Genomic DNA, 12316 nt, shown 5'->3' with positions numbered 1-12316 from the left:
TTTTACAGTAAAGAAACTGAGGCTCAGAAAGGTGAAGAGTTACCCAAGATTATATTGATAGATCTGCTCAAATTCATGCTTGTAAGTGGCAAAGCCAAAGCTGACCCAAAGTTGTCTGATTTTCCCTGCCTACCTCAGATTGCTGTGAGGATCAAGGATTTTGTACACGAGAGTTATTACGAAGAACAGTGTATCCCACAGGAGAGGGTCAGCTGGGAGGAAGCCATTATGAGTGTTGGGAACATGAAAGCCTTGGATGGCACCTTCCTTTTCCAGGGTCTGAATAGGAGAAACTCTCTTCTCCTGGAGTAGGCTGACTATCTTTCAGGACTTTGGCTTCCCCAGGTCTCTGACAACTGAGAGAGCTGACAAATAAAAGGTAAACTAGTAGAAAGGAGGGCCAGGGGGCTGCAGCGTGGCAAAAGGCAGCCTGGACCCTTATGCAGAGAAGAGAGTCAGTTCATAAAACAGGACAGTGAGAAAACGCAGACTACTACAAGGTGTATGGACTGTCCACACCAGGCTTTCCTATCTCTGTGCTTCTGTTCACATGGGAACATGTCACCCTAGCCTATAATCAAAACCAGAGCTGACATTTACCAAGCTCCTAAAACATACCAGGCACTGTGATAAAAGCTTTCCCTCAATCACCTCATTTTATCCTCATGACAATCCTCTATAAGACAGATATTATTACTCCATTTTACTGATGCAGATATAGAGGCTCAGATGGTTAAGTCATTTGTCCAGGTCACACAACTGTAAGTGACAGAGCCAGGATTTAAATATAGGTCTCCCTATGGTGGCATAGTGGTTAAGAGCTACAGCTGCTAACCAAAAGGTCTGCAGTTCCAATCCACCAGGCGCTCCTTGGAAAAACTCTACAGGGCAGTTCTACTCTGTCCTATAGGGTCACTATGAGTCGGAACTGACTTGACGTCAACGGGTTTGGTTTTTTTGGTCTAACTCTAGAACCTGCTCCCCTAAACACTGTGCCATGTCCCTCCATGCATACAGATCCCTCCCATTTTTTAAGGTCCTTCTTTGGTCTAGGAACATTGTCTGAAAGAGCAAAACCAATCAGCCCACAGAACTTCATCCTCCTGGGAGTTCTGAGCTCCCTCTCATGGTAGACTGTACCATGGGCTCTCCCTTTCAATTGTGTCTTCCAAGGAATCATCCTGTCCTAGCACTCGCCAGTGACTAGCATAGCTCTTGAATGGAGTGCTCAATGAGGACACTTTGACAGGTTTTCTCCTACAACCCAAACTGCTGAGAGTTAAGTACCTCATCACAGATGACCAGACCAACGCTCCCTTTCTGGAGGACTCCAACATGAAGACGGAATGTCTCATAGGAAATGATGAGGATGGGAGAAGGCACTCTGGCTCCACGCTGGTTCATGAATCTTTCTACAATAAGAAGGGTAACAAGGGAACATAAAAATGCATATTCCCAAGGAATTAGTCAAAAGCTCAGTGCTCAACTGTTAGAATATCTTAAAGGAGAAAACAGTTCGACAGTTCTTTAAACTGGAAATAACCAACTATTTTCAATGGGAATTCTCTTCTCTTCCACCCTTGTACCACCCTCAACTCTGTCATAAGTGAGCATACACATAAGAAGGAAATCAGCATGCTGGCTAGAAGAGTTCAGCCATATCTGTCTGTTAAGGCTCCATACCCAGCTTTTGGTCTATCTCGTCCTTAGAGCCTCCATCGATGGCCAGAGGTTGGATCCTCCCTCCAAGCCATTTCCCAACTTCATTGTACCAGTTCTTCACCAGACTGGAGGGTGACACCACCACCGCCTTGTCAATTTCTGGCTTGCACTCTGGACTCTGGCGCAAAAGCGTCCACATCAACGTAATGCACTGCAGAGTCTTGCCCAGGCCCATCTCGTCAGCCATGATGCAGCCATAGCTGCCAGGGATGCGCCGACTGGTGACGCACTCCCACAGGAACTTCACTCCCTGGGGAATAATAGCACTTAGCCCACCTTGTCACCCACACCGTCACAACTCCAGGGATAAAAGTCTTCCAGACTCAGCCCCCAGCCCATACCTCCTTCCTCCAACCCCATTTACCTCTCTCTGATGAGGCCGTAAGACCTTACTGAGAATAGGATCAACGACCACATGGACAGGGAGTTTTTCCCTGAAAAATTACAGCAAAGAAAACATGGAGCTCAGATACGGGCAAGGGCATGCCCTCAGGAAGTTGTGTCCTGCTGATCCAGAGGCAATAGCGGCAGCTACCTGCTAGAGAAGACCTTCTTGGCCTAATAGACAAACCATAGAAAATTCCCGCTCCAGGAGTTAGAAAGTTAGCAGGGATGGGTTTCCTATGTGATCACCTCAGCCCCTCCTGCTCCCCTGAGTGAGCATGGCAGGAAGGCAGCAACAGAAGTGGTAAAAAAAACCCTTACTAACTGGACATGACCGCATGCTCTTCTCCAGGCACTCTCCTTCCCCAACTACCCACTCTCTGAATGGTGCAATAGTCCTGACGGCACTCTGAAAATATGCCAATCTCAAGGAGAAATCATACCAAAATGCCCTCCTCCCTCCCAGCTATGTGTACATATAAAAGACTAGAGCTGCTCAAGAAATAACCAATGTACATACTTGTCAAGCTTCAGCTGGTCATGGGCACTCAGAAGAGGAGGCTCATACAGAACCAGGGCACCTTCTTCCAGAGGGTCATGGAGGGCCCGGCGGACCCCAGTCCTTTTGAGGCCCAATGCCCGAGAGCCCAGAGGACCTAGAAACGAAAAATCTGTCAGCTGAGCCTCTATTGAGGAGCTCCAGCAGGCCCAGCTCAAAGCCTCTCCTTCATACAGCACTTCCTGGGCTCCCATAAGACCCTCTCTCTCCAAGAACCTCTCCAAACCCAGTTTGTGCATCTCTACCTGACCATTTGCATGTGAAACCTGGACAATGAATAACGAAGACCGAAGAAGAGTTGACGCCTTTGAATTGTGTGTGGTGTTGGCCAAGAATATTGAATATACCATGGACTGCCAAAAGAACGAACAAATCTGTCTTGGAAGAAGTACGGCCAGAATGCTCCTTAGAGGCAAGAATGGCAAGACTGTGTCTTACATACTTTGGACATATTATCAGGAGGGATCAGTCCCTGGGGGAGGACATCATGCTTGGCAGAGTACAGGGTGAGTGGAAAAGAGGAAGACCCTCAACGAGGTGGACTGACACAGTGGCTGCAATAATGTGCTCAAGCATAACAACGATTGTAAGGATGGCGCAGGACTGGGCAGTGTTTTGTTCTGTTGTGCATAGAGTCGCTGTGAGTCAGAACCAACTCGACAGCACCTAACAACAACAACACCTGACCATTATCCCAGTCTGCCTCAGATCAGAGCTTTTTCCTATTTTATTTCTCCCATTCAACTGCAAACTTCTGAAGTGTCGGGTCTTGTTCATCTCAATTCACATCAATCCTGGGAAAGTCTGAAACTCTAAAGGGACCTTCCAAGTCTGAGAGATCTTGAGAGCTGACCTTCTTCCCCTCAGTCCCAGTTTTAGGAAAATGTTATACCTTGCGTAGGACACAGAAAACCTTTGCAGAATACAAGCCTCCCACCCAGTCTACCTCATAAAGGAGATGCTACTGAACTCACTTAGACTCTAAATGAAGCCCAGGCCCATCGGCCACCTTGGCCTCCAGGGAGTTTCCCCGCAAGATGAGGGGCAGTTAGTGTTGGAAACCCTTGCTGAGGCTATCAAACAGCCTTCATGCAGGCCTCAGGAGAGTCACCCCATTCACAACCACTGCTGGGCTGGTATCTTCAGTTTTAAGCTAAGGACATTCACACATGGCTGGCCCAAAAAATAGAAAAGTCTTGATTTTACCTTGATAATTTGGAATGGGGACTTTGAAAGGTTTCGACAAAATGCTTCGAATAAACGCTTCCTTAAAAGAAAAAGGAGAAATGGATTCAGGACTCGCCGAAGATGTTATGTGACAGTATTTTTACAAACGCAGTCTGAACTGCCTATTTAAGGATCAAAACACAGTCAGAGCAATGTATGTTCACTTTGTATCACCCAGATGAATCTAAAACATAAGGAGATTGTGCTTTATACCAGTTTTGTTCAACAGCTTTCATCTTTGAGTTTGATGTAAGATTTTGCAAACATCCAGTGACAGCACAGTGTCACTGGTGAGTGTCTAAACTCGGTCAACCATAAGGCTCAGAATCTATTCGCTCATGAAAGACCGTTCCAGTGAGAACACCTGGCTTTTTCCCAGGGTGCAACACCTTGAGGAGCAAACACCACAAAACTTATCCAACCCCAATATTAACAGGGAGCTCTAACATCTGGGTCCAACCACTGTCCTACCAGGCTACATCTTCCCAAGCATATCCCACAATCCTTTTTTTGTCACATCAATTCCCCCTATGGCATCTAAAACTTATTCCAGCCTCCTTGAGAACTAAACAGCCCTTCAAAGGGTAACAGTAGTAGGAATAACGGAAGTAGTGGTAATAGTAAAATAATAACAGAGACAATGACAACAATAATGATGGCTAACAATGTATACCAGACATAGTGCTAAGCCCCTTGCATTCATGTTACCATTTAATGCACACTAACAGTTCTATGGAAACCCTGGAGGCATAGTAGTTAAGTGCTATGGCTGCTAACCAAAAAGTCAGCAGTTTGAATCCACCAGCCACTCCTTGGAAACCCTATGGGGCAGTTCTACTATGTCCTATAGGGTTGCTATGAGTCAGAATCGACTCGACGGCAGTGGGTTTTGGTTCTTCAACAGCCTAAGAGGTCCATATATTATTGGCATCCCCATTTTACAGATAAGCAAACTGAGGCTCAGAATGGTTAAGTCACTTTCCCATGTCTCATAAGACATGACAGTGCAGGTCTTTCCTGATTCCAGGGTCCATTGTGACCGGTGGGCAATATGGCCTCCTTACCCGACCTACTTGAGCGTAGCCCAGCAGATCAGCCTGAACCAGCACCTTCCTGCCATGGGAAGGCATAAGAGAGGAAACAACACGAGAGAGGGGACATGAGAGCGAAGGCAAGCCCATCACCAAGAAAGAGCAAGTAGAACAAGAGTAACAGGAAGAGACACATGCAGGTCCTGGAGAAGGGTGGCCCTGGTATGTGGTGTTTGGCCTCTACCTCAGGACCTGCAGGAAGCCTCTGCGACAGCCCTGGAATCAGCACTGACTGGGCTGTGGGAGCAGAGGAAGAGGCAGGGAAGTCCATAGCACCAGTTCCTGAGCTAACTGATAATTCTCACTGAAAGTTCTGCTCCATACACAGCTGAGCCCTTTGGGGAATTACGATAGCCTGAGAGTCTCAAAAAAAGCAAAGCTATAAGGGGACTTCTAAGTCAATTGGCAAAATCATTCTATTATGAAAACATTCTGCATCCCACTTTGAAATGTGGCATCTGGGGTCTTAAATGCTAACAAGCAGCCATCTAAGATGCATCAATTGGTCTCAACCCACCTGGATCAAAGGAGAATGAAGAACACCAAGGTCACACGATAACTATGAGCCCAAGAGACAGAAAGGGCCACATGAACCAGAGACTTACATCATCCTGAGACCAGAAGAACTAGATGGTGCCTGGCCACAACCGATGACTGCCCTGACAGGGTACACAACAGAGAACCCCTGAGGGAGCAGGAGATCAGTGGGATGCAGACCCCAAATTCTCATAAAAAGGCCAGACTTAATGGTCTGACTGAGACTAGAGGAATCCCGGCGGTCATGGTCCCCAAACCTCCTGTTGGCCCAGGATAGGAACCATTCCCGAAGACAACTCATCAGACATGGAAGGGACTGGACAATGGGTTGGAGAGAGATGCTGATGAAGAGTGAGCTACTTGTATCAGGTGGACACTTGAGACTGTGTTGGCATCTCCTGTCTGGAGGGGAGATAGGAGGGTAGAGAGGGTTAGAAACTGGCAAAATTGTCATGAAAGGAGAGACTAGAAGGAGGGAGCAGGCTGACTCATTACGGGGAGAGTAAGTGGAGTATGGAGTAAGGTGTATACAAGCTTATATGTGACAGTCTGACTTGATTTGTAAACTTTCACTTAAAGCACAATAAAAATTATTAAAAAAAAAAAAAAAAGCAAAGCTAGAACCCAAGAGAGCAAGGAGAAATCAAGAGTAGAAACCCTTAAGGTAATTTTAATGGGAATACATTAGTGGAAAAAGCAGTAATGAAAAAAAAAAAAAAACTCCCTTCTAGCAAAAAGGTAGTTTAATAGCAAAAAAAAGCAAGCCCATCTTACCCTGAATTTTTTACTTTTGTATTCTGTCCCATGTCTTCACACATACAGATCACCACAAATTTCTAGAAACTCAATATATTTTAAATAGGGAAACATAATGAATATATCTTGTGATCTGTTGGAAGATAGAAAAGGAATGTGAAGAACCAAGCTTCATTATCACACTAAATAAGGCAACAAAGGCAGGGTTAAGGAAAAGCCCAAACCATTTATTTGTACATTTCTTTGGAGCTGAATAAAATCTTTTGAGTTTTTAATTAGCATTATTATAAGTATGAGCTGAAATGATAATGAGGATCTCATATATATGAAGGATGCTAGCAAAAAGCTACCCGTAAGTCATGGGGGAAGAAAAAGAAAGAGATGGACTCTAATTTCCTTTCTAATCTGGCATCAATTCTGCTTTCAATTCTAAAACTATCATTTTCAAGATTACTGGTATAAGAGGCTAGATTTTAGCTTTTTTAACTAAAATCAATTAAAATTTAAAAAGCAAGGCTTTGAATAGAACTCAGGAGCCACAGTTTCTGCAGGGAATATGAAGACCTCCAGTCAAAACATGTGAGGAGCATGGCCTCCGAGATGTGGAATGGCCCACCTTCCGGGATGGGGTCTGGTAATACTCAGTGGCAGAAGCAGGGAAGAGACCATGCTCTCATTCCTTTCTTAAAAAAAAAAAAAAAAAAAACGAAACCCACTGCCGTTGAGTCGATTCCAACACATAGCGACCCTATAAGACAGAGTAGAGCTGCCCCATAGTTTCCAAGGAGCCTCTGGCAGATTCAGACTGCCGACTTCTTGGTTAGCAGCCCTCAGCTCTTCTGACTCTGCATATTCATTCACCCTGACACTCCAAAACTTCCAAGGTGTCAAATACCATCTCTAAGCTAAATCACCAGTTGCCTTGGAGTTAATTCCAACTCATAGCAACCCCATGTGTCAGACTACAGCAGTGTTCTGTAGGGTTGTCAATGGCTGATTTTTGGAAGATTACCAGGCCTTTCTTCTGAGGTGCCTCTGGGTAGACTCCAACCAGCAACCTTTCAGTTAGCAGCCAAGCACATTAACCATTTGTACCACCCAGATAGTCCACCTCTAGGTTAATGACCCCCAAATCTATTTTTAGTCCATACCTCACTCCTAAGCTCCACACCCACATTTACAATTGTCTCCAATCCTGAATATCCTACAGGCACCTTAAACTCATCCTGTCTGTAGCTAAAGTCCTCATCTCCAGGGCCACAGGATGACTTTTGTAAGTTCTAGGCACTTTTGTCTTTTGGGCCTCCTCCTCTATGAAGAATTATTAAAAATTATTTTCTATGACTATATTGGTATAAAGACAAATATACCCCCAAAACTATTGTCCTGAGATAATCTTTGAACCTTAAACCAAAAATACCCCTGAAGTCTTAAAATCAAATAGTTTTAAGTTAAAAACAAACCCACATGCAATCAATCCAAAGTCTTTCCAGTTGGAAGTTTTAACTTAAAACCAGTAGTTTAGCTTAGCTAGGAAAGAATGTCTGCCTCGAGCATTATTGTGCTCTTTTAAGATCTATCTATATGGGATCAAATTGACAACAGCAACATGAAAGATTAGATAGGAAACTTAGGAGGCAATGAGTTTATGTTAATGGCAGAGGAAAGACTCAGAAAAGGAGGGTGAGAACGGTTGAACAACTTGAACGTAATCAATGTCACTGAACTGCACATGTAGAAACTGTTGAACTGGTATACGTTCTGTTGTGTATACCCTCAACAACAACAAAATATATATATATATATATACATATATAAATCCAGGCTGGAGTCATTATTATGTACTTACTTTTTTTCTTCTGATTTTAAAAGAAATTAAAATATTTTCATGGCTCCCTAAAAGCATCCTGGGCCCTAGGCACCGTGGCTGCTCACCTCTCTTCCACCGAATCCCGTTCGTCCTCTGTGCCCCGTATCTCAGCGAATGGCACCATCACCTATCAGCCTTGCCTAAGCCTGAAACCTCAACTTCCTCGTCAAGTATCCCCTCTCCTCCCCACAAGCAGTCAATCCAAAGTCGTTCCACTCGGGAGCCTTAAGTATCTCTCAGATCTACCCACTCTGCCCAGCCCCACTCCCCAAATAGCCAAGTCCAGGCCACAGACCGCTCTTGCCCATCCAACGGCAATAGCCTTTTAACCGGCCTCCCTACTTCTAGTTTCCACCCTTCCAGTGGATTTTCAACACTACTGCAGCCCTCGCCCCCACTTAAAACACTTTAAAAGCTCTTCAGTATCCTTAAATAAAGTTTGAACTCTTTAGCATGACTTTCGAGACTCTCCACTCCTGGCCTCTGTGTGTACCTCCCCGACCTTCACCTTTCATCACCATCTCCCAACTCCCCAACACCCTCAGCTGGTCCAGCCATACTAAACCTTTTTAAGGGCATGTCCACTGTCTTGCTCCCAGGCTTTCACAGAGGCTGTTTTCTCTATCTAGAATATTTCCTACTCCCTTCACCTGGCTAACCCTTCATATCCTTCAGGACTTAATCAGCATGCCTTTCTGATTCAGGTCTTCCCCATCTCCAGACTGTCAGGCCCCCCGTCCTGTACTCCTACCAAACCTGCACTTATGTCAGTTACATAAAACAACTTGAATGAATCCTATAAACATTGAGTGAAAACAGTTACAGAGGACTATATACCATTTTAACACCATTTTTTAAATCTCAAACACAAACCATGTACTACTTACTGAACTACAAACATATAGTAAAACTATCAAAAAAAAAAAAGGCAAGGAAATGATGAACACAATCCAGGATAGTGGTTACCACAATGGGAATGGAAAAAAGGAGGAACACATATGGCTTTGACAACGTTCTAGTCCTGAATGATGGGTTCACAGATATTTGCTTTATTTTGTGTTTTGTAACTTACATGTTACATATATTCTTCTGTATTTTTCAAATATTGTACTAAAATGTTCTTAAATGATTGCTGAATGCACAAATGACTAATCTCCATTACATATTCCCATCAACATAGTCCCATTTTTCCTTCAAATCCTCCCTCAGAACGCTTGGTGGAAAAAGTTTTGGAGTTAGGCAGATCTGCTCCACCCACTGACTACTCTGTAACTTGAGGCAAATTACTTAGGCTCTCTGAGACTCAGTTCCTTCATCTTAAAAAATCAGAATTAAGTGAGATAATGCACAGAGCCAACAATGCACAGATCATGAGAATTAATACCATGGAGATGATTCACTGTGACTTTACTAGAGATATCACAGGAAAACTATAGGACTCAGGTCCTCCTTAAAGCCATACGCAGAGTTAGAGACTGAGCTAGCATGATGATCCCAGTTCCAACACACCCTGTGGCCTTTTCTCCTCTACCCTGCCTGTCCTCAGCCGAAGCCTGAGCCACCTCGGATTTGCTGCCCATGTAGCTATAAACAAGGGGAGACTCCAAGTCAGGCACATATTTCCAAGGAAGGATGTTTCTCCCAGGCCCAACAGCTGTGGGCAGACCCAAAGCCCCCACCAAGGTCTCTCTATAGAGCAGTGAGGAAGGCTACAAGGGCAGCAGACTAACTAGGCTAAACAACTGGGCACACACACGCCCAGGCTGGTTGCTATTCTGACTTACATGTTGACTGCTATCCAGACAGGGTGGTCGATTAGTTAGCTGAGTCAAAGGTTTCCGAAAAGGCGATAGGAAACACGCCTGGCTCTGGGTCGCACTGCTGGATTTCCGTTTCTTAGGAGTCTAGGAGACAGAATTGGGAAAGTTTAAATCTAGAAGACTACATAGATCACCATAATAGCAACTAACATTCAAAGTGCTTATTAAGTGCCAGACACTGTGCTAAGCTCTTCACATGCATTATCTTGTATCATCTCCACAAGAACTCTAGAATATAGGTTTACTTTTAATCATCTTTATTTAACAGGTGAGAAAACTGAAGCTTAACAAGGTTAAATAACTTGTATAAACTGAGGAACTGGACATTGGAGAGTGAATGAAGCAGGCCTGTGAAGAACAAGTCTACCAATAGCATGGAGCCATGCTGCCACCAAATCTTCACTCCAAAAGCCCAAAGGAATGATTGTGTAACTGTTTGCCTCCCTCCTTCAGTCTCCCAAGGTAGGGACAAAAGTACAGCTGCCCCCAACTCCCACACCAGTGAGGCCACTTCCCAGTCAGTCCACGCCATGGCAGTGAGCGCACTAGCACCAAAAACATTTTCAGGAGCAAACAGCACCATTCATGACTAAGGTGCACAGAATGCTACCCCAAGTTCAAGTCTGAGACCCATGTACCTGGCAAGGGGTAGTCAGTGTGCCTCCCTCACAAATAGAAGAGGCACCTTCACACAAGCAGTGTGACTACAAACCAAGCCCCACCAAACCATGAGGCAAGAACCCACTTGCATCAGCTTGCCAAGGTGTATGAACCGCTAACGATTCTATAAGGCACACCTGAAACACATGGGTGGGGGGGTGAGGGGGGAGGTATTCTCCTTGCTCTACATGCTTTTACTCACTGCCCAAAAGTCCCTTCTAGTCCTTCTTTAGTTGATCCTTTCCTCTAGGAAAGCTCCAGTGGCCAAGCCCTTGCTCACTGAACTGCTCTTTCTCAAAGACACGCTGTATTGTCCTATTTATTTTGTTTTACATAGGTCCTACCCATAGCCAACCTCAGCAAGCTTCCAAGGCACAGGGCCCAGTCCAAAGTAGAACATACTGTACTTGAGTATGAGCTAGTGTGGGAGGGACAACGTCTCTCAAGTCTATGGGCCAAGTGAGTTCAGGACCCTAAGGTAGGCCCAGAACATACTACTGTTCTGTGACACTCGGCAGGGGGCAAAAAGAAAAAGAGCAGGCTGCTAGCTGCTGTTGGGGGGCCTTTTTTCTCAAGGTAATTAAAGGGCCCAACCCAATCTGCTCTTTTGCTTTGGGATACCCTCTCCCAACAACTGAGACTATATTACCTTCTTGTGAGTACCCTGAGAACGAAGATTTTATTATCTTGTTCAATGCCTGGCACGTGGTAAGTACTCATTAAAAGTTTACTGAATATATTAAAAAAAAGGCTTCAAGAAGTGGCCAGGTTCATCCCATGTTACCCCAGAAACCAAGTCTGGCTTCCTTTCTGCCCAAACATCCCTGCATCACCACCTTCCATAAAGGCAGAGTACTCACCACAGCCCCCGGCTGCCAGTCTTCATCATCAGAGGATTTGCCTCCAGGTTTTCTCTTAGCCAGCTGGCTGGGAGCTAAGCTCCTCCTCTGAAAGGAAAGAATAGAAATTGAGCACCTGCAGGGATCCTGCAGCTTGGGCCCATTAGACCCAGGCACAGGGCTACCTACCCCCAGTCCCACTGATCCACACTTACCATCCTGGGCCCAGGAGCATGAAATGTAAAGTACCATCAGCCAAAGCTCAAAGGCACCCGGCAGCTGAGAATGCAGGACCAGAGCCCGGTAAAACAAGGGCTGCTATTTTATTGAAAGCATGGGCTCATTAAACCGTGGGGCATGGACGGGGAGGGAGCGCAAATCCAGCCAAGGGCTGGGGTTTGGGTCAAACTGAGCGATTATCAGTCTTCAGTTAGCAGATGGTGGGAGAGCAGGCAAAAGAGGAAGGGTCCCAAGCAGAGATAAGTAGAAGTCTGGATGGGATGGAGGCAGGTGGAATCCTAGAACGTGCAGAGTGGGGATAGTGGTCCCAGGTCAGACTGAAAAGAGGGGGTAGTGGGAGGGGGAAAGATAACCCCAGGCCAGGTGAGAGAGAGGTGGGGCTGAAAGTCTGAGGCCTGGGCAGGGCGAGGCGCCAGCGTCCGGGGAAGCCGGGAAGCCGGGGTTCCCAGGTCTGGAGTGCGAATCCCAGGCCCGGACTGAGGGCGGTCGAGCAGGAGTCCAGGTGGGCAAAAGGCCCGGGATTACGAGGAGATCGCAGGAAGCGATGAAAAGAGAGGCAGAGATGTCTTCAAGGTGAAGCACCTCCCGCTTAACCTTCCTCTTTCCAAAGC

General features: G+C 45.6%; 1 protein-coding gene across 1 annotated transcript in view; it reads right to left on the bottom strand.

The window, feature by feature from the left end:
• The window catches only part of RAD54L (RAD54 like), a 24318-nt gene extending 12002 nt beyond the window's left edge, over positions 1 to 12316 (bottom strand). The window contains exons 1-8 of the mRNA XM_010595327.3: positions 11681 to 12316; positions 11487 to 11573; positions 9931 to 10050; positions 3872 to 3932; positions 2627 to 2762; positions 2087 to 2156; positions 1684 to 1972; positions 1288 to 1412 (exon numbers count right to left, since the gene is read on the bottom strand). Of these exons, the coding sequence (XP_010593629.1) occupies positions 1288 to 1412; positions 1684 to 1972; positions 2087 to 2156; positions 2627 to 2762; positions 3872 to 3932; positions 9931 to 10050; positions 11487 to 11573; positions 11681 to 11683 (891 nt within the window). The 5' untranslated portion in view covers positions 11684 to 12316. The remainder of the gene's footprint in view (positions 1 to 1287; positions 1413 to 1683; positions 1973 to 2086; positions 2157 to 2626; positions 2763 to 3871; positions 3933 to 9930; positions 10051 to 11486; positions 11574 to 11680) is intronic.

Source organism: Loxodonta africana, chromosome 3 (assembly GCF_030014295.1).
Source record: "Loxodonta africana isolate mLoxAfr1 chromosome 3, mLoxAfr1.hap2, whole genome shotgun sequence".
Lineage (NCBI taxonomy): Eukaryota > Metazoa > Chordata > Mammalia > Proboscidea > Elephantidae > Loxodonta > Loxodonta africana.
The sequence above is the reverse complement of the archived record's forward strand: the minus strand, read 5'-3'. Positions and strand labels throughout refer to the sequence as shown.